This window comes from Bison bison, unplaced genomic scaffold (genome assembly GCF_000754665.1).
Source record: "Bison bison bison isolate TAMUID 2011002044 unplaced genomic scaffold, Bison_UMD1.0 scf7180017864464, whole genome shotgun sequence".
Lineage (NCBI taxonomy): Eukaryota > Metazoa > Chordata > Mammalia > Artiodactyla > Bovidae > Bison > Bison bison.
Window position 1 is genome coordinate 9,654,508 of NW_011495025.1, and position 25,738 is coordinate 9,680,245.

Sequence of the window (25,738 nt, forward strand, 5' to 3'; positions counted from 1 at the left end):
CAGAGGATGAGATGGCTGGATGGCATCACTGACTCAATGGACGTGAGTCTGAGTGAACTCCGGGAGTTGGTGAGGGACAGGGAGGCCTGGCGTGCTGCGATTCATGGGGTCGCAAAGAGTCAGACATGACTGAGCAACTGAACTGAACTGAACTGATATCCACTTGTTTATTTTTGCTTTTGTTGCCTTTGCTTTTTGAGTCAAGTCTAGAAAAAAATCATTGTTAAGATCAATGTTAAGGTGCTGACCACCTATGATTTCTTTTTGGAATTTTATGGTTCCTGTCATATGTTTATGTTGAAGTCTTGAATCCATTTTAGTTTCTGTGTGTGAAACTAGTGGTCCAGTTTTATTCTGTTGTACACGGCAGTACAATTTTTCCAAAATCATTTCTTTAAGAGGCTATCCTTTCTCCATTATATGTTCATTTTTTCTTTGTCATAAATTAAGTTTTCATATGTGTGGATTTATTTCTAAACTCTCAATTCTGTTCCATTGATCTGTCTCTTTTTCTGCTAATATCTTTCTATTTTTATTACTATAGCTTTGTAATATAGATGGAAGTCAAAAAGTGTGATGCCTCTGGCTTTGTTCTTTCTCAAAATTGCTTTGGCCATTCCGGTTCTTTGTGGGACGAAATAAATTTTAGGGTTGGCTGTTTTTTCTATGGAAGATAGAACATTGGAGTTTTGAGAAGGATTGCATTGAATCTGTAGATCATTTTGGACGTTTTAGCATGTGATACCTTTCCATTTGTTTGTGTCCACAAATTTACAAAACAAATTTAGCCCCTTGTCTTCCATCCCAGCTCCTCAATGACCACACTTGTTTTTCCTAAACACTTTTCACATTTTGCTGTTGCCTTCCTCAGTAAAGTTGAGTGGTTCCAAACTCTCCCCAAGATGTCAAGCCCCTTAACATGCATCAAAGACCTTATGTTTGGACCTAACCCCAGCTCTCCACTATATTGTTTAATGCTCTCCAAAAAGAATTGCCTAGTTCACTGGATACCCACCCTTCTTCCACAATACTTCCCAATGCACCTCTTTGCCAATTGTCCCTGCCTGCTCCAAAATTCAATTTCCAGATTAATCTTCCTAAAAATCAACTCCAATCAAGCCATTTCCTTTTCTGAAGCACATTTTTACACTCTATTGCCCAGTGATGTAATTACAGACTCTTCTATTGGCAGCTCTATCCTGCTAACTCAGTAGTTCTGGCTCATTTTTCTCATATTACATAGTTCACAAAACAATGCACTCTCATCAGTAATATTGCACATTGCCTACAATGGTCTTTCAAGGAACAGAGCAGATATCCTTAGTCTCCTAACAGAATAACTGTAACATGTATGTAACCAGTGCCTCTATAGTAGTCACTGTATGTCAGGCACTTTTTGACCACTTTAAGAATATGATTTCATTGAATCCACCTAATAGTCCTATAATATAGACACTGTTATTGTTTCATTTTACAGATGAAGAAACTGAGGTACAGAAAACACAAGCAATTATCCCAAGGTCATGTGGTTAATAAATGGAAGAGCTAAAGAATTCAACCTCAGATAGCCTCAGCCTGTAGTCTATGCTGTTAATTCCTCTGGCATGTTTACCCTCTCCTTAAATTTCTGTCAACCACCCATACCAACACTGGAGGATGAGAAATATTGAGCTCAATTGTTTTCATCAAATTTCCAAAAACTCCTTTTTTATTTTGAAAGTGGCTTGAGTCAGCTAAGTCTCCAATAAATGTTACTTCTCTGATCTTTTAAATCGCTCTTCTCAGATAGTACCACTCAGGCTTTACTTATCCTATACTCTCTTTGTTGTCACCAAACTGTGAGATAAAAAAATCACATCTCTATAGTGAGATTGAAAAAAAAAAATTCACAACCAAGCTCACAAAAGACACTGTAAATTCTGATTTCCCAATTTTGTTAATGGTTCCTCTAATCTAAGTCACAAGTGACTCATATCTCCTCTCTCTCTTTTGCCTAATCCACATCCACATACAGTTCGCTTCCAAGTTTGGTTCTTCATGCATCCTTGATACCACTCTCAATCTTTTGCACCTTTTCTATGTAAAGGGTGGGAGATGCCTCATCCTTTAACTAGGTCAGAGTAAATAAGCAATGTTTTTATTAACAGTTATTCTATTGTTTGACATTCTCATTGCTTTTCCCCCAACTATCGTAAAAATCTTATATCTGGATATTTAGATTTGAGCCTTTGATCCCTGATATTCTGCTAAATTCTGTTGACAGTTTAAGAAAGAACATCTGCTCAGCTCCCATCCACCACTCTCCCCTTCCTACCACTGTGGCTGAAAGAACTCACTCTTCAGTGGGTACGAAAATATCTGCTAATCGCATCACTGATTTCTCCTTCCAACCTCATCTCTTATTACTCCACTGCATGTTACACCTTCTAAGAAAACCAGAACAAAAGCTACTCCTATGAAAAGTTCTGCTTTGCACCTCCATACTCTTGCTTGTGCCATTTATTTCACACAAAAATGCCAATGAAATAAATCAGAGGCTAGGATGAGTTAAGAAAAAAATCTCTGAAGTTTTAGGTCACAGAAAGGATATATTGAGATGGATTTAATAGCCCCCAGTGTCATCTTTAGAAATCCCCTCATCTTGACTCAATAGTTATCTGGATTTCCTCTATATCTAATTTAACACTCTGTGTCATTGTTTAGCACTAATATCTGACATCTCTGAAGCTTGGTTTCTTTATAATAATTAAAAATAACAGTGATAATAATAATACCTACTTTACAAGATGGCTATGTGGTTTAAAATATAAATTTTGATATTGTATTATTTCTAAAATTTAAATATTGCATATAGAAGGTACTAAAAACTTGTTTAGGTTCTTCTTCCTGTCATGGATGAACATTGCCCACTTAACTTAAGGGAACTGAGATCCATAACTGAAGTTGGCTGCCAGAGTGAGGTGGGCACAAGAGCAGAGAGCCCATAGAATAGTCTACTCCTGGGGCAGTGACCCATGGAACATTGATCTTGAGGCTCCAAGCCTAACTGTCACTCACTGTTATATAAAAGATAAGATGATAAGTGTTAGCAAAATAAAACCTTCCTATGTTCTAGAATTCTGCCTGAGGCGATCAAAAAGACTAAAATCTGAAGTCAGCATCTCTGCCATTTTTATTCACCTTGGGCTTTCCCAGTGGCACCCATCTGCCTGCAGTGCAGGAGATGCAGGAGACGTGGCTCCATCCCTGGGTTGGGAAGATGCCCTGGAGGAGGAAATGGCAACCCACTCCAGTATCTTGCCTGGGAAATCCCATGGACAGAGGAGCCTGGCATGCTACAGTCTATGGTGTCACAAAGAATAAGGCACGACTGAACACACACACACACACACACACACACACACACACTCTCTCACTCACTCACACAGTCTCTGAAGCAGTCTTTGTTTTGTTCTAGGAGAAGTGGAAAAAGAAAACAAATGATGAGAAAACATTGAATTGACAGAAGCACAACATAAAATCACTATCGTTTTTCAAGGAGTGCTCTAGATTTAAATTTGCTTGAACTCAGTTTTTTCCCTCCTCACTTCTTCTTATTTTTTTTAATTATTATTTTATTTTTTACTTTACAATATTGTATTGGTTTTGCCATACATCAACATGAATCTGCCACGGGTGTACATGTGTTCCTCATCCTGAACCCCCCTCCCACCTCCTTCCCCATACCATCCCTCTGGGTCATCCCAGTGCACCAGCCCCAAGCTTCCTGTATCCTTCATCGAACCTGGACTGGCGATTCATTTCTTATATGATATTATATATGTTTTAATGCCTTTCTCCCAAATAATACCCCCCTCCCTCTCCCACAGGGTCCAAAAGACTGTTCTATACATCTGTGTCTCTTTTGCTGTCTCGCATACAGGGTTGTCGTTACCATCTTTGTAAATTCCATATATATGCGTTAGTATACTGTATTGGTGTTTTTATTTCTGGCTTACTTAACTTTGTATAATAGGCTCCAGTTTCATCCACCTCATTAGAACTGATTCAAATGTATTCTTTTTAATGGCTGAAACGTCTTTGTCTAGCATCTCTCTCCACAGAGTTGGACATGACTGAAGTGACTTAGCAGCAGCAGTAGCAGCATCTCTCTTACCTTCTCTTAGCTTAGTAGCCTCCTTTGAGTACTGTTTCTGGCATTAAGGCTTTTAAATATGTATTCTTAATTCAATGTAATTAAGCAAAGGAAGGAAGTCAGTCTGAATCAATGACAAGCTGGAGAAACAAGCGATTTTTAAGGAAATGAAATTTTATTACTCTTAGGGGTATACTGAAGCTATTGAAAACAGTTCACTTAGGACATTAATGGCTACATTAACACCTACATAAGCGTATCTTACAAACTCACTGTTTGGAATAAAACATATATGTACTTTTCTTTTTTCTAAGGACTTTTACTCATCAAATAGACTAACGTTTGTTTCTACAGATTGCTTAGCGAACCTTTTTTTTCTTAATTTGAACATTGCAGATATTGAGATATAAATGCAAATCTCAGTTGTTTAAAACTTGGTGCTCATGAGGTCAAAACCACACACTAAATCTCTATATCAGCCAGTTCTCTCTATTGTGTGGTCACAACTGTGTGAGCGACCAGCTCTGGTCATAAGCACTGGGGGAGAGGCTGTCGATGAATTTGTCCAGTATGCCTTCGCTTAATTGGAAAATGGCTCTGTTTCATCAGCCACACACCCGTGGTCAGTAGCTTCACCTTTCTTCGTGAGCATCGGTTATTTTGAATTTTAAAGATAATTTTAGTACCTTCATTGTTACTTTAATACTTTATTTATTTGCTGTTTCAGCTTTCTGCTATGTGGTAGCGTTATTTAAAATTTCCTCTTTTCGATGACGTTTCTTGCATTGTGTATTTATATCCTACTTGTTAAGGCTAATAATACTATATGAGCTTATAGAATTGCGTCTGAACTCTGAAGGGAAAATAATGATCCATTTCATGAGATGAGTAATTTTTACAAACTCTCCTTTCAGCTCAAAGAGTGCTTTTTGTTCCCTTGATTAAAATGTATTTCCAGATTAAATTAAAATGCAAATATAGATGGTCTGTGTTTATGGTTATAATAGAATTATTTAAAGAAGGTTTTAAATCAATGTGCTGTTAATATTTCATGCAAGAACTGTGGGTTTTATTGTTGGGCCGGTACTGCCATGTTCCATTTTCAAGATTACTTAAAGTGCTATGAAAACTTAATCATACTGCCCTGGTTTTATCAGTTTTGCCCAGTCTTCTCTAGGATGTTAAAAGGAACTATTTTCCTGTATACTTCTTAAGTTATATCGGTGGTGTTGGGGAAATATCAAGTACTATTTCTTTAGAACCCTTTAAAATTGAGTTATGAACAATTTACTGTTTGTTTTAAAGAAATATTTTATTACACAGAAGTGAATCAACTTTTAAATTTAAGAGAACCGTATTTAATAATTTATTATGAATTAAAGATCTGAAAAGTTACTTCAAGAGACTATTTTGTCCAAATTTTTAATTTCTATTAGAAATATAAAATATTTGTATTAGAAATTGCATCTAATGCTATTAATTTAATTATAATGATTTAGTGTTTCTCTAGCTTTTTTGGAAAGTGACATCACTTCTCAATAATTATTAAAATAACTCTTAAATCATATTTATAACTTGATCTTTTATCCCTTGTCTTTTTTAGTGACCTCAGTGAAAACCAGATTCAGGCAATTCCAAGGAAAGCTTTTCGTGGGGCAGTTGATATTAAAAATCTGTAAGTATTTTTTCTAATTGATACTGTTGTTTTTAAAGTTATCCATTTTCCAAATTTAATTCATATTAAATAAAGTGTCAGAAAAGAAATGGTGAAAGCTTATGCATTTTATGCTTCCTTAGGAGAACTTGTAACAATAAGTTTTGAATCATTTTTACATGTTATCTGAAGGAAGTCTCGTTTAGAAGATGTCTTGAAACTGAAGTTATCAAATAACAACCACAGTTGTTATCACAAGGTTCTTCAAACCTTGTGGTTAACCTTGTGAAGTCTAAAGAAATGATTTTATTAAAAGGCATTTACAATGTATTTTCTTCCCTCTTACTATGAGCTTATTTCAATAGTACCTTTTTCACTTGTTATTGGTGTTTATTGGAAATGCAGACTATTTTTTTCTGGAAAGAGTAGATAATATTTTCTTGTTAGAGATACCTGTGGCCTAGAGCTACAGCTTTTTAAAATAGCTTTTAGATCACCATTTTTATTAAATTCTGAAGTGTGAGAATGAGAAAAGTGTCTTTCAATTTGTGTGAATACTTTACTTAGATTTTCCCTTTTATCTTTATGAAAGAATGTATGTATAGCCTTCTTTAAAAAGCAAAGTAAAAGAAACCTCTGTATTTTTCCTTGTTAAATCTTTAATCTAGTGTCTTGTGTAGATGTGTTGTTTTGTAAGTGCCCATAGTTCTTTACATATCAGATCTAAGATTACAGTGGCAACCCTAACATTATGGATATGTATCTTAATAAATTTTAAAGTATCATATTAATCTTTTAAAACGATGGGTTTTGACTGACTATGAAACTAGGATGTAAAGTGTTTTCTTTAGCTTCTACGTTAGTTTGGAATGTAAAGGGAAAAGCCCCTGTGTGCTGAGATTAACTATCAGGAATTCAGTGTTTCTTACCTTTGTAATAAACGGGGCAGAAACTCTTTCAAGAATTAACTTACTTTCAGAATTCTCCATGGTGGAATCCAACATTTCTCAAGTAGTGAATGTGAGACAGATGTTTTCCTTCGTCAAAGAAGACGACTGTTTATAAAGCTATAAGCTATGGCCTCTATGTCTTCTTTTCAATGTAAATGGTTTTTGTTTTATTTATTTTTTTTGTAGTTCTATTTTTAGTTTTTTTTTTAATTTTATTTTATTTTTAAACTTTACATAATTGTATTAGTTTTGCCAAATATCAAAATGAATCCGCCACAGGTATACATGTGTTCCCCATCCTGAACCCTCCTCCCTCCTCCCTCCCCATACCACCCCTCTGGGTCGTCCCAGTGCACTAGCCCCAAGCATCCAGTGTCATGAATCGAACCTGGACTGGCATCTCGTTTCATACATGATATTTTACATGTTTCAATGCCATTCTCCCAAATCTTCCTACCCTCTCCCTCTCCCACAGAGTCCATAAGACGGTTCTATAAACACCAATACCGTATACTAATGCATATATATGGAATTTAGAAAGATGGTAACAATAACCCTGTGTACGAGACAGCAAAAGAGACACTGATGTATAGAACAGTCTTATGGTTTTTGTTTTAAATTTGTACTTTCTAAGTGTACAGGTAGAGATAGAAAAATATAAACTTCTAAATATAAATATATAGCACCATCAAAATCCTGGCCATTTACATGTTAAAGAGATTTTATTTGCTTAGATTTAATCTCTAATGAATACTGGGGGAAATCTTCAAGTAGATTCAGAGATATAGGGTGTTCAAAACTGCCTCTGTATATTATCTCTTGTCAGAACAACATAAAGATTCCTATGTAGCACCTACTCAAGTTGTCTATATGTCTCTGTGAAAGGACAGTAATGGCCAAAGTTGACCACCCTTTGGGAATGCCTCTTGCAGTCTTTTAACAGTATTCTCTCTAAAGCCTGAAAACAGGTGGCTTTTAATCTTAGTAATGATATTTAGGGAATCCAAGTCTGCAAGTAATCCTTCTCTCATGTTTAAGGATGCATTTGGGAGTGAGCTACCAGTCATGGTGGAATTCTTCCTTAATTCCTCTTTGTTTCTTCTTTAAAAATGCAATTCTAAAAGTTTAGAGATAAAAAGAAAAGTGAGATACTGACCAATGTACTTTGAGGAATGCATCATTGATTTGGTGGGATTTGGAAAATATTTTCCCCCACTATATCATTTCCCCTTTTCCAGTTTAAACACAATTATTTAAAAACCATGAGATAAGCCTAGGACTGGAGTCTCAGAATATTTTGCTATTTTTGTTTCTTTGTTTTGTAAACATGACAATTCATTAAACTTCACTGAGCCTTAATTTTTACTTTTATGAAATCAATATAATAATTGCTTGCACTTGTGATTATTAGAGAAAAAAGGTACTGAGGAGAGAGAAAATTAGAATATGGACTAATCTGCAATATTAGTTAGAAATCAGATAGACCATGGGCCAAGTAGACATTAAGCTGCAAAGTAGAAAAAATATACATATATGTGTGTGTGTGTGTATATATATATATATATCTCAGACGGTACTAAATCTATGCAAGACCCTGATTTAAATTGTGAAGTGCCACAGATACTGAGGAAAGAAAGAGATAAAGGTGTTGCTTGAGGTTATCAGGGAATACTTTAGAAAAGAATTACTGGAAAGAAAATATACAGAAATCTTCGAGGAGTTTGGTTCATACTGTATATTGGTCAATAAAAGCAGATTGAGAAAGTAAGAATTTATTAAGACCTATTCAAAGCCTGAATTCTGGGTTTTGAAGAGATTGGCAGATAAAATTAAAGTGCAATGAAATGTGTTTGTGCGTGTGTGATGGAAGGAATATGTCTATATCTTTAAGGTGAACCAGTAGTAATTCGGAATAGCAGCGCTAGCAGAAAGCATAGCAGTCCGAATATGGTGAAAGCTGAGTAGAATGGCATCCAAATGACTTTGTTTTCGGAGATTTCTTTTCTTATGGAGGAAAGGGGGCTTAAGAAACTATGTGGACGCTGAATGATGATGGTCAAAGAACAATTTATTCCTGCTACTCTCACTGGCTTCCATGTAAAAGTGTGAAAGACCATGGAAACAACCTTGAAACACCTTAATGCATTTATAGGTTTAGTTAATTAAAAAGGATCATACTTAAAATTTTCTAAAATTTTATAGTTAATTAAACAATAGATCAAAGTACATTATTCAAAGAAATTAAGTTTCATGGGACTCTGTCTGAAGTTTAGTTTTATCATTAAAAGTTAAGAAAAGTATTTAGTAAAATATATTAGCACTGAGAGTAAACTTTAATTCATATTGTCATTAAAAGGGTAAATGTAGGTCATCAAGTAATGACTCAGTTTAAGTCCATAAGTATTGACATTATTATTATTATGAATATTCAGTGTGGGAAGTGAAAGTGAAAGTCGCTCAGTCGTGTCTGACTCTTTATGACCCCATGGACTATACAGCCCATGGAATTCTCCAGGCCAGAATACTGGAGTGGGTAGCCTCTCCCTTCTCCAGGGGATCTCCCAAACCAGGGATCGAACCCAGGTCTCCAGCATTGCAGGCAGATTCTTTACCAGCTAAGCCACCAGGGAAGCCCAAAAATACTGAAATGGGAAGCCTATCCTTTCTCCAGCGGATCTTCCTGACCCAGGGAAACAAAACGGGGTCTCCCACATTGCAGGCAGATTCTTTACCAGCTGAGCCACAAGGGAAGCCCATTCAGTGTGGGAAGGAGAGGCATAATGCTCTGTCCTGTATATCATGCCAGTGTTCATTTACAGTTTGGACAAGCCTTCCTCGTCCCATGATGGCTAGTATTCAAGTCTTTCAGAGATAAAAGAGAAAACAGAGGCTTTACAGAAGAAATATGTGCTTTAGTTGCATCAGAATAATATTTTGTGTAGTGTTAGTTGCTCAGTCATGTCTGACTCTCTGCAACCCCACAGACTGTAGCCCACGAGTCTCCTGTGTCCTTGGGATTCTCCAGGCAAGAATAGTGGAGTGGATTGCCATTCCCTTCTCCAGAGGATCTTCCCAGCCCAGGGATTGAACCCTGGTCTCCTGCATTTCAGGCAAACCCTTTACCATTTGAGCTACAGAGAAGACCTTGATATTTTGTATAGCACTGTCTAAAATATTGGTCTAATGCACTGTACTGGGTTTATTGGAGTTACCACATATTCAGGCAGGCTTTATTCTGAGTAAATTCCAGGTATCAGAAGATTTTCACTGAAAGCACTCGCTTTAATCTTGCGGATTGGCTAAATAGGCTCAAGGCAACATTCTGACAATATGAAATTGATGCTGTGGAAATTTTGCAAATTAGCAGATCTTATTCCTTTTCCTTCAGGCAAGCCACAGTAAAACTATTCTAGACAGATGGACATTTATCTTGCTGTTAAATATCTCCAGGGAGGACATCCCATAACTTTTTTGCTTACCTCTATTAATTTCCAAACTGGATTAAAACCCTTTATATTTTATGTTGTTACCCAATTTTCTCCATCTGCTACTTAAACCAGTTTTTTTTTTCCCCCAGCATTTGAGACAGTGAGATCTGAGAATAACAAGATCATATCAAAATATCAACTATCTAATAGTGTTTATAGTAGTCACTGGCAGCCAATTTATATAGGATTTACATCTGTGTTTTTGAACTCTCCAATCAAGTGTGAATGAAAGTACTGATACTGTATCATTACCAAATGATGCCTTACCGAAGTGATAATCACTGTTTATGTTATTTTTCTTGATAAATTTGTGTATATATTTAATATATGTAACACTGACTAATAAAGTCTTGGCTATCTCCTGATCAGTTTCTGAATGAAGACATGTTACATTGTGGCACTGTTTTGTTTACAAGTATATTTCAATTGAATGATTGAAATATACTTTTCCTTTTAATTGAATGATTTAGGAGAATATTCAAATTAAATTTTTCTTTATCGCTAAGACTTGCAAGCTTATTCTCTAAGTATGCATTTAATGAGTTCAAAAATTTTCCAAGAGTCTCTTGTTCTTATGTGAAATAATTCCTACTCATGTTATCTCAAGATTTAAACAAAAAACACCAATTTATGAACTTAAAATTCAAATTGTTGACAATAGTTATTAAGATTGCAAAAGTGAAAGTGTTAGCCACTCAGTCGTGTCTGACTCTTTGTGACCCCATGGACTGTAGCCCACCAGGTTCCTCTGTCCATGGAATTCTCTAAGCAAGAATACTGGAATTCCCTTCTCCAGGGGATGTTCCCAACCCAGGGATCAAACCTGGGTCTCCTGCGTTGCAGGACCTGAATACTTAAAATAATTAAATTCCAACAAGCACTATTTTAGATAGTATCTTTAAAGTACATCATATCTATTTTTTATTCTTCTTTCATGTTGCAGTATATCTTCAAAATGTACTCTGTATTCCAAACTTTACTATTTGTAAATGAATACAGTCATTTTCTATCTGCTTGCATCATACAAATTCTAGTAAATTTTCTTCTGTTATCAACTGTACTCCCTCTTTCTATTAAAACTATTCATAGGTTAAAATAGGTGAGGGGAAAATATTTATATGTTTTACTATATATTGATTTATAGACAAGAATTTAAGTTAAAAGATGATTTAACTTGGTTCTCTTTGAGTAAGTCATGGTGTCATTTGGGAAACAAGAATGCATGACTGGCTTTTTAAGAAACAAAACTATTTGGGATGCACTGATTATTAGTGATAAGATTTGGCAAATAGGAAAAAGAAGGTTAATCTAAATGTTGTTACACACTATTATATTATTTAGACATTTTTTTCTGAAACTCTATCATCTTCAATTTATTTTATTGATGGATGATCATTTAAAACCCATAGGAGGAAAATTCACAGTTGTATAGTAAATCACAGGAAGACATATATTTTGTTTTTTTCCCCACCCTTCCCAATTTTTAAATATCAATCTACTCTTCTCCTTTCCTCTCTCATCTTCATGTTGTTGTTGCTTAGTCAGTAAGTCATGTCCGACTCTTTTGCAACCCCATGGACAGTAGCCTGCCAGGCTCCACTGTCCTTGGGATTTCCTAGGCAAGAATACTGGAGTGGGTTGCCATTTCCTTCTCCAAGGGATCTTCCCCATCCAGAGATCAAGTTTGCATCTCCTCCATTGGCGGGCTGATTCTTTACCACTGAGCCACCAGGAGAGCCTCATACTTCATGATAATAAAGGAACAAGGGTTGTCCACATAATAGAGAATCAATATGTAACAATCAGAAAGTGAAAGTGTTAGTCGCTTTGTCATGCCCAACTCTTTGCGGCCCCCATGGACTGGAGCCCACCAAGCTCCTCTGTCCATGGGATTTCCCAGGCAAAAATACTGGAGTGGGTTGCCATTCCCTTCTATTCCTTCCTGGCCCAGGAATAGAACCCACATCTCCTGCATTGCAAGTGTTTACTGTCTGAGCCATCAGGGAAGCCCTAACAATCAAAGAGTGTATTATATATTTTACCATTCAAATGCAAGACTTACCTTATCTTTGACCTGTAAGTTAAATCATATTTACAGAATGTTGACCATAATCAAAAAGAAGATCCATTTGTATAAAGTTAAAATTGTGATTTTTATTGCTCTCAGCTCCTTCCTAGAGTGTTTTCAGTGAGCCTGAGACTGGAGAGACTTTGAAGGGGAGATTGATTTCTCATTCAAGGGGCCTGTTATCCTTAGTTTTAGAATAAATACCACACATGGTTCTTAGGCATAGAACCTTCCTAATGTATCTGTGGAGATGATTCTTCATTATATAGATAGCAAATGAGATTGATTTTTATGATATGAGGACTAGAGCCCCTCTTAACATCTATTTTAAGTCTTCCCTTTGTAGCTCAGCTGGTAAAGATTTCACCCGCAATACGGGAGACCTGGATTCCATCCCTGGGTTGGGAAAATCCTCTGGAGAAGAAAAGGCTACCCATTCCAGTATTCTGGCCTGGAGAATTCCATGGACTGTGTAGTCCACAGGATTGAAAAGAATTGGACACAACTGAGTGACTTTCATGAACATCTAGATTGCTGCCTATGGTCATAAGGGATAACCTGTAACACAGTTATCTGGGTTCTAAAATTTAAAGTGTATCAGGAACTCGGCAGACGCCATAGTCAGGACCATGGGAACTGTCCACGGTCCTGTAAATTGCCTGCTTTGTACTCACTGTAAAAAAGTACACTGATTTGTGATAATCCCCAGTAACTATGGGCAAGTTTGTTACCAGTAACCTCTCCAGCTTTGCATTTTGCTCGGTCTCCAGGTGCCTTAGCACTCTTTTTATTGATAGCATTTTCTCATGTAGATGAATCTATATAGCATATCTTCATAATCATTTTCCAAACCAAAACAAAAAATACAAGAAATTTTGATTGAAGAGTTGGGAATCTGATTCACATATGTATAAAGTAGCCATTGTCATGATCTTTCAGTGGTTGCATGTTGTTCTTGAAACAGAACAGATCTTTCTGTTTTTTGCTTCCCCAACCCTGGACAGCCAGCCATACTTTTCTCCCTCTGAACAATTACAATAACCTGCTAATTGAGTTTTGATCTCCAGTCTATATTCTCATTAGGGAATTTCAATGTTCCAGCCAAATTTTGTTTACATAAAACATTGTTTTTCATCCCATCTCTTCCTGGTTGAAAATCATTCCACTTATTAAAACAAAAACAAAACGCTTTGCTGTAGGCATCATGGTAAAGCCTTGGGAATTTAATGGAATGTTGTCCACAATAGTTCTACAGGGTCTATAGGAATATAGGCTATTCTCTGAGAGAACAGTGAGTTTTACCCAATGGAATTGCATCTAGTCTCTTTAGATATTCATAATGGTCCCAAAATTCGGAGACCTGTGCAGGCTCACAGCCCCCTCTCCCACTGAATCTGTGCACAAGTTCTTTGCTCAAATCAGAATGATCTCTGTCTTGCAGACATTTACTCGGAACATTATAGAGCCTCGGCTCACAACTGTTCTTTGAACCAGTCTCCTCCATAGGGAATACCCACTTTTATTTCTGTCTTACTGGATTCTACCCATTTTTTAGGGATTAAGGGATTTTTTCTTCTCCCTCACACTATTATTTTCGCCTAGGGCAATCTCTTCCTTCTCTGAAATTCTGTAATATTCTTCTTCTGCTGACTTCTTCCTTGAAAATTTGCCTTTAGAAATTCAGCCTAAACCTCTATTTGCAGAATGAATAGCTACTGAATCTCTCTTCCTAGCCACCTGTGTCTAATGAGGGCTTCAACAATACATAGATTTAAAGTTGAATCAAGGTTTCACTAAACATTTACTACTTGTTTTGCATAACTTTAACTTCTGTGGGCCTTCTTTTCTTATCTGTAAAATCAAAATAACGATAATACCTACCTTTTCAAGTAATTGTGAGGAATAATACGATGGGAGTGTCTAAAGACCCTGCTGTTTAATGTGCGTTCAATAAATGCTAGCAGTTATTATTGTCAGTTTCTATTTTGACCTCCCTGATTAGTTTATTTAGACTTACCAGAACTGGAAGGTCAGTTTAGTTGTCTTTCCTCCAGTGTGTATTATCATGTCTCTTAGAGCTACCTTGAACTTCCTCCTAATAAATTAACAAATGGATATAACTTTATACTATGGCTTATTCCAATAAAAGCTGAGATTCTCTCTTCCTGTGAGGAAAACAAAGTGTTACTTGAAACATTGCAAAAGGGTTAAATTCTCAAATAATGTAAGTAATTTAAGATTTTTCAGAAAGTTCTTTCCTTGGTTTTTTCCTTCACTAATGCCCAGGCTAACACAGTTGTGCTTTCATGCCGAGGTAAATGATATAGTTGCAGAAACTTCTCTTTAGGATGGATTAATTTAAATTTTTCTCAAGCCCTCTGCATATTATGACTTAAATCTTGGATTACTTGTTTCACAATCATTATTGGCATAAGATTTGTATATTTAGACACTCATATTTACCTGAACTTGATACATACAAGGGAAGAAATAGAACAGATTCTGCCCATATCCTTACCAGCATTTTTTCTTTTTCTCCCATTACATTTATGTTTTATAAGGTTAGCGAAATGTTGTTATTCTCTCATACTGATTCTAATCACTTTGATGTGTTTTAAGTCAACTAAATTCTTGGAGTTTGTCATCTTGCAGTAGTGAGTTGAATATGAATGAAACTTTCTCATACCTAAAAAACCCTGGCAAAATTGGAACCTAGTCATAACAATTTTGTTGACACTCCGTACAGACTCTGCCTGGCTTAGAAATTATTAAAGATTTTTTATGTTCACTATTGTTTCAGAGGTAAGTATATTTTACGGTGTTCTAATTTTTACAAAAAGAAAATCAATTTATAATAAGATCTTATTACTTGGACACTGCACTGAAATATGAATTTTCTATGGATAAGGACAAAACCAACTAAAGTTAATGCAGGAAGATGTGTTTTGTATGTGTAATTCAAACAGTATGGTATATAGATTTTTAACAATGAAAACAGGAAATCCTAGGGAAAAAAGCAACAGAATACAGTGTCTCCAGTTATGTTTTAAGATGCCAAGCAAGCAAATGTACAAACTTTTTGTCATTTAATATACCTTTTTGTTAAAATTTATATCTAGCAAAATTATATATTATTTTTCATACCAAAAATTAATCAAAATCTGAAACTAGGCTAAATTATTTTTAGTCTTAAAGAAAAGCAGATCAGCTTTAGAAATTTTATGTGAGAGAAGCATAGAGGGATAAACGTGTGCTGCATTGTCGAATGCATTGCTAGAAAAAATTAAATAAGCAGTCTAGAGTTATTCTAGAGCATCAGAAGACGAATAGTTACCATTAAAAATAGAATCATAGAGTGTTAATGCTGAGAGAAATCTGAAAACTCCAGGAGATAGTGAGGGACAAGGAAGACTAGCATGCTGCAGTCCACAGGGTTGCGAAGAGTTGGACATGACTTCGTGACTGAAAAACAGTATGTTTTTAACAACATCGTTTTCATGAAATTAAAGATAAAGCCGCTGCTTCAAACCACACACATACAAACTAGGACAGTGATGGATCCACAGGGAGGGGGGATTTGGAATTTGAACAGAAGCAGAGAGGAGGGTTGGAGGTAGAAAATAAGGAGGAGAAGACTCAGCAGCCTGGATGAGAATATGCAAGTTAGAAGTCTAAAGGAAACCACCAGTGGTCCTATCCATACCATTCTTTCTCCCAGGAAAATGAGAAAAGTGCTAGCTCGCTTTTCCCTGGAAAGTAGGCCATGTTAGAAAAGGACCCTTGAGCTGTGAGAGACACCCAGTACTCTTATCATCCATAGATCAACAACGTTACCTTATGTCTGGATAAATAGCTATAACATTACTTCTTGGAAAAGTGAAAAAGTTTTCCTCTTATTAATTATTTAATTTCGAACAATTCAGTGGCATAGTGTGTAATCACATCTAAATGTGTCACTAAACTTGTGGCTGACCACATCCTTTCCTGTTTATAGAAAGCAGAAATGCCCAGGGTTTAAAAGGTGGTGAAGGAAGTGAACAGCGTGAGAGAAACAAGGTGCAGAAAAATAGTCCAGAAACTCTGAAATAAATTACACTTTTGTGTAGCTTTGACACTGTTTATCTTGAACCATATGCAGATAAACAGAGATTTGTGCAGAGATTTTTCTCATGAGCAATCATATGAGTACAGTACTTTGCATAAACGTAACTTTGACTATTAAAAAAATCTATCATTGATGAAAAAATTGTCTGCTTTGATTTTCATTATCCTTTCAAATGAGTAACGTTTTCATAAAATACCTTTTTTGACCCGAGACATGACAGCATCCAGGGATCTTTTAGGGAAGAATTTGGTCGTATAAGAACCGAATATCTGTAATGTTTTAGTGCCAATAAGGGCTTAGACTTCTGTTAAGAATCAGAAGAAGCATATAATCAGGAGCAATGTTAAAGAGAGATGAAATTAGGAAAGTTTCCACCAGCGTCTCAACTTCTGGTGGTATATAGAAAGTAATCTGCCTTTCAGTACTTGTAGGACAAGATTTGCTTGAGTGCTTTCTGGCAAGCTAGGGCTTCCCCTTTGTGTATAGTATGCATGATTTAAAAGAAGCTGTGTCAGCACTGATTTATACATTGACAGCTAAGGATAATAAGGTATGGGCAAACATACAGCTCACCCTTTTACAGATTAACCTGAAGACTGCATTAGGCAAATTTGATAGCATTAAAAGATTTTGCCAATTTGTCTGGAAACAATTTCTCTTTTGTAGTGTGTCAAGGGTAACACTTCATGCCATTGTACTAATTTAAATGGCTTTGATAAATTGTTCAAGAGGTTAGAGAATAGTAGTGTAGATATATATTTAGCACTTTAAAATAAAAAAAAAAGGCTATTAACTTAATTGTTAAATGAATTTAATCTGTAAAAATCAAAAGTGCTCCAGAATGTAAGTGTTTTCTTGGAAACGCAGCAACCGTATTACATCATGAGTCTTTAAAAGTCTTCTTGGAAAATAAAATTATACGTCTGCATACTTCCTAATAAGCAGAGATGTCTTCGGCTGTTACAGTTGCATGAGTGGTAGCTGTTATTTGGGGAAAGCCTTAGTTTATACAGGCAATAAAATTGTATCTTCTCCAGGGCTCACCTTTTTTATATTGCACGTCTTAGATCACACAATTTGCATGGCATCAAGGTAGCCTCCTATATGATTATGTCCCCCAGAGACCTTCTTAAAAATGAGATGTATATTTCATGAGACATTCTCTATGTACATAATTTTTAAAGTAGGGAATTTGAAGAGGCCCTCTGAAAGTCACTGAATTAAATCGTTGCACCTTTATTCAATTGCCTTGTGAGAAAAACAGCTATTTCAAACAGTTCCCCTAAGAACAAACCTCAAATGTGAATTAGGCCTTTTTGGTGAATCTTACACTTGAAATAATACAAAGATCCTAATCTTTGTATTAGGGTCATAGGCTTACCCTATTTATGTACCTCCCTTCCCAATGCATGCAAGGCTGACAACTCACCTGTATCATCAACCATTTGGTTTCTATCTCAAGTGAAACATTAAAATACTTTTTCTTTATAAGAACAATAATATCACTAAAAACATCAGGCTACTAAATTTTAGATAAAAGCTGATTATTTGTTTAAGAAAAAAGAAGGCAGTGGGATTTAATACTTACTTGTCTGTTTCAACCAAGTAAATTCCTTAGTATGAACAAGGAAATTTTAATTCCCCAAACAATCAGTAGGAGAAAGCAAACTGAAGTTTGAAACAGGCTTTATTTTCAATCTTTAAACATTAATAAGTGAATAATAACTGCTGGAGAAGATTTACTTATTTGAGTTTTGTGTTATTTAGAATGAATTAATACAGCTTTAAATGTTTGACTGCAGATATATGTAGAATTTTAATCTTGCTGCAGTATGTGTTTCTTCGTGTTTAGGGCCGAAATCAGTGTCTTTGAGAAAAGAAATTTTTTTTTTTTTTTTAGTTTTCTAAAAAGTTAGTTTCTGGAGAGTGGTATAATTTGAGAAGCTCTTTAACTGAAAAGTCTGTAATATTTACAGTGCTGTGGATTCACCATTAGTGATAGTGCAAATTATGGAAACAGTGAAGCTTAATATGAAACAACTGGTCGCTTTGTAAAGTATATGCCTAGTTGGGAATAGCAAGGAGATAGATGGGGTGTCATTTCTCTTTCTTGATTTGAAGTTCTTGAAGGAAAGCTGCTTTTAAAAGAAGGAAACCTAAAAGTAGTCTTGCTCGTTCTTGCCAAGGATAGTGAAATTAACATGCAGCTGGGCTTCTCTGATAAATGGATTCTGTTAGGTCACTGAGGGGTACATGTGACATTAAGTGATTTACAGTCCTTTACCTTAATGAAATTGTTTCAGCAAGATGATGCTGAAAGCTCTTAATGGATAGCTTTTCTTGATGTAATGAAATTGCATTCCTATGGCATTTAATATAAGGTGCAGTTATTATTTACTGGCGCTTTCTGAGGGCTGCTATTTGCACAGACAGTTCAGAACAAAAAGAGATTTCAGTGGCGGCACCGAGGCCAGAATGGCTTGTGACATTCTTCTGCAGATGAGTGGATTTGTGAGAGCATTTTGGTTGTTGCGGCTAGGGCTTGAGAGACCCTTCAGGAGACTTCGTTTCACCTAACCCTGCTAGTGTCCAGTCTTTTACATATTCTTCTAATCTGTTTAACAGGCAACTGGATTACAACCACATCAGCTGTATTGAAGATGGGGCATTCAGGGCTCTCCGGGACCTGGAAGTGCTGTAAGTACCCCTTATTTCTCTTACTCTTTTAACCAGAGCTTTGTGTTTAGGGAGTGCTAATGTGGATGCTTATCTGTTAGCTTGAAATCTTGTGTCAGAATGGTTGCTGAAAGAGAAAGCCCTTAAATAACTCAGAGCAAATGCAGAGAAGAGTGGAAATGTATGGGTGCAAAACCTTGTATATCATATCTGTATGCTTAGGTAGAATTGTCTAATTTTGGAAACACACTCACATGTTCACACGTATTGTCTTTTAAGTGTTTCTCCTTGTGGTAAAACAGGCTCATATACAGGATTTGTAAGAATTCCCAGAATTGCTATATATATAGATAGCATCGGTTGTACAGGAAAAATTACAAAAAATAAAAAATAAACCTTAAGAGCTGATATGTTGGTATATTTTAGTTGCTGTGCGATGGAAAGACATTTCTCATTTTAAAATATCATTTTAACTAGATAGCTTACCATCTTTGTAGGGTTATTTTAAAATGTACTTTCTAAATTTAATAAGCCGCCTATTAGGTCCATTTTAAAGTCTACTGACTTCATAAAGTACCACACACAGATTTGAATTATAATTGGCATTTTCTGTCCTTCCTTGCTGGATAGACATTGCTGAAAAATTGATTAGAGGCAACTGAATAATCTCTACAGATATTTGACATTGTAAAAATAATTTTAATGACATTGTTAATTATAATGAAAAATAATTTTAATGAAAACTAGTTCCTAAAGCTGCTTAAGCCGCCTATACACTTCTGAAAAATTTCCCCAAAGATTCACCTTTCTAACTTTTTAAGTATACTTACTAATTTCTCCCTCCAATAAAATATAGTTCTAAGATATAATTCTCCCCTGACTCAATTTATTCATCAGTCTGAATCTAAATTAAATGTGAAGAGGATTTGAATTTTTAGTTCATGTATTAAAAGTTACCAGAAATTGTGAAATTCTTCCAAAAAAAGATCCCATTGCTTTATAAATTGAGTTTGAAGAACAGAGTGTAATTCTGAATAAAGTTGATTGTTTCAACTAGGATGGCTTATTTTAACAATTTTTCTATATGGTTTTGGTGTTAATTGTCAATAAATGAAACTAATTTTAGCTGCATCACATACAGTTATTATTTTAAAAAAATTATATAAGAATGAGTTGATTGAAATAAAATGTTCTAAGGATATACACTATTCTCTAACCACGTGAGAGATGTTGATAAGAATCTACCTTATCCTAAAGGAATAAGAAATTTAAAGTGCTTATTATACAAACTGTAGTTATAAGTTCACTTTTAAAATTGTGTTCCAGAGCCATTTTTAATATAGGAAGTTCACTAGTGCTATTTCAAAGTCAAAATAACTGCGGTACAACTATGATTTCTTGATAGTGCTCTGACATCTGGACTATAGTCAATGTCACTAAACTCATATGTGAAGAGACGACCACATGTACTATTTAGTTGAATAGCGCAGATCAAATCAAAGAATTTGTTACTAATGGTAGCAAACACTTTATGAAAAATTTGCTAAATGTTTTGAATGAATTGAATATCATAAAATATTTCATTATTAAGCAAAAGAACTTAAATACTTATTAGATATAAAATAACTAATATGTATGTAATATATTGAGGATATGTTGAGTGCTCTACATATATTTGAGAGAGAGAGAGGAAATAGCTGCTATGTGCCAAGTACTGTGGTCAGCACTGGAAACACTTTACCCACAAATACAATAACTCTTCATTTACTTTTTTGGTTCTAAACTAATATCATTGTTTTTAGAAGCAGTAAATTCAAGAAAACACAGTCACCTCATATATTTTGTTGGGTTTACAAAATATCTAAAAGATGACTTTTGTAAGATCCACTATCATGAAACATACCAAAGAATGATAAATATCTCATGGTTCATGGAGTCAAAATAAAAATTCAAAATGTTGGGAACTCTTTTGAGTACTTTAATATGTAGATCTCAAAAAAGCTAGCTAATGGTCAGAGTGTGTTTGTTAAAGAAAATAATTAAAATCAGCACGAAACAAGGACATGTGAATTTTTATCAAAGAATTTTAATGTTTTGTGTTAAAATAGTATAAAGTCAAGCAGACATTCTTTTAACATATATTAATTTTTTAAATGCTTGTGATTGACCCAACCTTTAGAGAAAAAAATTAATGAAGAATTTAAGGCTTACTTGGATAGAGCAGTGGAAAGACTAAATATGTTAAGCCCTAATCTCCTAGTCTCTTGACAAGTAAATCAAAAGTTCACCCATCATAAACAGTTGGTCTGGGGCTTTTAAAATGTAGAGCTACTGTTTTAAATATAGAGTTCAGAAAGTAGGTTACCCATTTTGATTGTTTCTATCATCCATGACTCTTTAAGAGATATCTTTTTATTATGTGGAAATAATGAAAGAGCATTAATTTGCACATCACCTTAAATTTCAGATTTCTAATGTTTTAGATCTTTAAAAATGTTAATTTGTGATTCATTTGTGAATGTATGGATATACTAAGGCCAAACAGGAGAAGATGAGCGTAAACACACTAGGCCACTGATGGAAATTCGTTTCATTAAAATATATATTAAGGGAGAGAGTGAATAAAGTTCAAGAAGGAAAAGCCAAGGTAGATGAAAGCAGGGAGACAGTTTATCACTTGTTTGTTCTTAATGAACTGACTTTTTATGGAAATTCTCATTGATAGGATTTAGAGTTTATTTTCCTAATAAGATACTATGTCAAAAGTAACACTGGAAACTAATTGTAGATCAGTATTTTCTTTTCCTTGGACACGAGATTCAGAAATGACATATATCCCTTGGCTTGCCAGTTTTATATGGTTTATTTATTTTTCTTTTCTATACAATAGACATAATTTAATTTAATTAAAACATAGTGGTCATATCCATCCAATATCAGACTCTCTGCCAAATCCTATGCTTAGCACTAGGGAATAAGAAGGAATAAATCAAGATCGAAGTCTGAGAGGGCCTAAATGATTACCAAGACCAACATTTCTTATTTATCCTTTGTACACCAGGATATCCTTTGTACACGAATATATTCTCATTACAAAGACAAAATCTTGAGGTTGAACATAGACTTTCATACAGGAAAAAGTGTTATACAAGTATAACTATACAAGTTTACTATACAAGTAAAGCAGTATATAAATTTGCAGTATTTCATAATAGGAATTTATATAACACCTGCATGTTATTATACCTAATTAACACTTATTATTAATTTCAAAATAATTTCATTGGTTCCACATATTGTTCAGTTACCAGATATTAACATCAGTATTGCTTTGCCAGCATCATACATGCTACATGCTAAGTCGCTTCAGTCGTGTCCGACTCTGTGCAACCCTTATGGACTGTAACCCACCAGACTCCCCTGTCCATGGGATTCTCCAGGCAAGAATACTGGAGTGGGTTGCCATGCCCTCCTCCAGGCGATCTTCCCAATTCAGGGATCAAACCCTTCCCTCTTATGTCTTCTGCATTGGCAGGCGGGTTCTTTACCACTTGTGCCATCTGGGAAGTCCTTGCCAGCATCAACACTAAATAAAAATACTAAGATAATTTCTTTAGTTGAATTAAATGAATTGAGATTTTGAGAAATCTCCAAATTGATAGCCACTGGCTTCAGCGTGCAATGTAAACTCTTTTGTGTGTAATTATAAGAAACTAATGGCTTCCCTTCTATACCAGCTTCCCTGGTGGCTCACACGGTAAAGAATCCGCCTGCAATGCAGGAGACCTGGGTTAGATCCCTGAGTTTGGAAGTTTCCCTGAAGCAGGGCATGGTAACCCACTCCAGTGTTCTTGGCCTAGAGAATCACCATGGACAGAGGAGCCTGGTGAGCTACAGTCCATAGGGCTGCAAACGGTTGGATACAACTGAGCAACTATGCACAGCACAGCATAAGAAGCTATAGTTCAAAATTAATGCATATCTGCTGAGTGTGAATTATTTTTTTAAAAAGTTATCCCCAAAGTCACATTATCCAACAGTCACATTAAATCTGTGAAGATTTAAACCATATAAAGTCAGCATAAATTTTGAGGATAGGAAAAGGGGTCATTTAAAGCAAATCCCTTTGAGAAGTGAAACCTTTTATTTCAGACATCGAGATATGTTTTAATGGTGTTTGAGAGAAATCTCATTTCACTTGAGTACCGGGAAATACTAGAAGCTTTTAGATAACGTAAGTCAACCAATTCAGTGCTTTATAGGTCCTTCATTCAGCGGGGTTTTTTTTTTTTTTTTCTATGTGACTTGATTCTAATCAGTCAGATTAGTTCTTACATCATTCAATACATTCCAAAACTGGATAGTAAAAAGAGTCCATGCATGTTCTAGATCTGTAGCTACCGCATCCTGCTTTACGGAGAAATTTAAGTTAATTCCTTGACTCCCGAATACCCTGTATCCCACCATTGATAACCATAGCCACCAGCTAAAGTGATCTCAGTGTATCTTGCTTAGCCCAAGCAGAACTGGCCCCATAGCCCATGGAGTCTCTGAAACATTTGAGTTGCCAGTATTTAAAAATTAGGAACCTTGGTCTAAGAGCTTCCTTCCATTTCTAGCTTCTTTTGAGCAGATCAGATTGTTTGGCAGCTTTCCATCACAGCAGAGCAATAGTTCATCAGAGCTGAATATTAGCTGCTACAACAAAAAATATCACCATCCTCAAGCTCCTCATCGTCCCCAGCTGTCTGTCTGCTCTTCTCCATCTCTCTTCCCCATTTTATTTCTTTACAAGCAGCCTACTTCTCTCATGTATGTTTCCTGTCTGGCCTCTGTAGACAAGTGAATGCGCAATGTCTAATTCAGACACTTCTCAAGTATCAAACAGCATCCAACTGTAACCAAAGAACCATTTTTCCTGCCTCCTTCAGCAACTTGTCCTATGTAATCATCACCCTACTGTTTCTTCTTTGTACTGGAATCATGTCCACATTTTTCACCCATTGCTGGGATAACTATCTTTCTCACTGTCTTGTCACAGTAAGACTAAAAAAAAAAGAACTCTGTCTTCTAAATCTTATTAACTCTAAGTTTTTGTAATTTGTGTAATTGGTTTCCACAGTTAATTGTATGCTATTTTAAGACAGGATTTTATGCCTGGTTTATTTTCAGAAATTTCATATTGCCATAAAAATAAGAGCCATTCAGGAAATGTTTGATGAATGAATGAGTAATAGCTGTAGTAGTAATAATACAACTGACAATGCTTGTGTTAGAGGGAAAGTAGGACAATTTAGAGCCAAGCAAAGACTATATTTATTTTCACTGTATCTCCCTTGACCATCCCTGTTCAAGACTCTAGCTTCAAGAAACCATGATCACAACCACACAGCACTAAACGAAGAACAGGATGTGTGACTACAACTAAAAACTGCTAAGGGACTTCCCTGAGGTCCAGTGGCTAAGACTCCATGCTCCCAATGCAAGAGTCCTAGATTCCGTCCCTAGTAGGGGAGCTAGATGGCACACGAACAGCTAAGAATTTGCATGCCACAACTAAAGATCCTGCTTCCCTCATCCCAGAGCAGCCATATAAACAAAGAAAGAAATAAAAACTGCTAGAGTATGTTAAGCTTTTACTATATTGCTACAGCATATCTCGTCTTTTCTACTCAATGCAAATACCAAATATAAATATCATTCTTCCTACTCACATTTCAACAGTGGCTGATGTCCACAGGAAAGAACCATTAGCAGGACTTGACAGAACTGATTCTGTGCTATTGTTGTGAGATTTCAGCTGGAGACTTCAAATGGGTTTGTTTACTCGTGGACACTAATAATACATAATACCCTTCAAGGAACTGTAACTCTTCAATTATTTTTATTGTCTGATATTCTAATGGCTCATGTTCATTCCTTAACCAATATCAGAAGTAGACATGTAGGCACAAAGTGCATAAAGCTACATGGTCAAAGATACTGTGGCTAAAGTCGTAGGTTTGCAATAAGTATTTGATGAATGCATAGCAGTATGTTAAAGTATGAAATTTATTTGTCATCTTGTGTATAATATAGTGCCTTCTTGATGCCATCTTTACCAGATACTTGTTCTGCATAATCACAAGAAGTTTTTTCTGTGTTAACATATGGAATGATCAGTAAATTTTCATATCTAAAATTTCTGACTTTTTTTATTCTACAGCACTCTCAACAATAACAACATTACTAGACTTTCTGTGGCAAGTTTCAACCATATGCCTAAACTTAGGACTTTGTAAGTAGCTTCAATATATATAAAATCAATTTAATCAATTGATTCTCCTTAAGTACTATTTTTAGCAAGTAAAGAAGATGACCACTAGTTCATAATGGGCTAGACAAGGGAAACACCACTTTTTAAAAAGTTCTCGATATAATATTGAAATAAATGAACTATTATTCTGAAAACTTGAAAGCTTCCTTTTAAATAATATGTGTTATGGGAAGTTTGGGAGGGGAGAAAAACATTTACTTTGAGCTATTGTGGAGGTCACATTTCATTAAGAAATGGAAGACTCCTTGATTGGCTGTCAGAAATGATAAATGGTAAATCTTTATGATTTTATTACTGTACAGCAAGCAATCCTAATAAAGCTAAACTGGCTCTCCAACAGTCTTTG

At 35.4% G+C, this 25,738-nt stretch overlaps 1 protein-coding gene across 3 annotated transcripts in view; it reads left to right on the top strand.

Moving 5' to 3' along the window:
- The window catches only part of SLIT2 (slit homolog 2 (Drosophila)), a 404,995-nt gene that overhangs the window by 243,623 nt on the left and 135,634 nt on the right, over window positions 1-25,738 (top strand). For all 3 annotated transcript variants that reach the window (XM_010860216.1, XM_010860217.1, XM_010860218.1), the window contains exons 5-7: window positions 5,739-5,810; window positions 19,026-19,097; window positions 25,282-25,353. In XM_010860216.1, coding sequence (XP_010858518.1) covers window positions 5,739-5,810; window positions 19,026-19,097; window positions 25,282-25,353 — 216 coding nt within the window. The remainder of the gene's footprint in view (window positions 1-5,738; window positions 5,811-19,025; window positions 19,098-25,281; window positions 25,354-25,738) is intronic.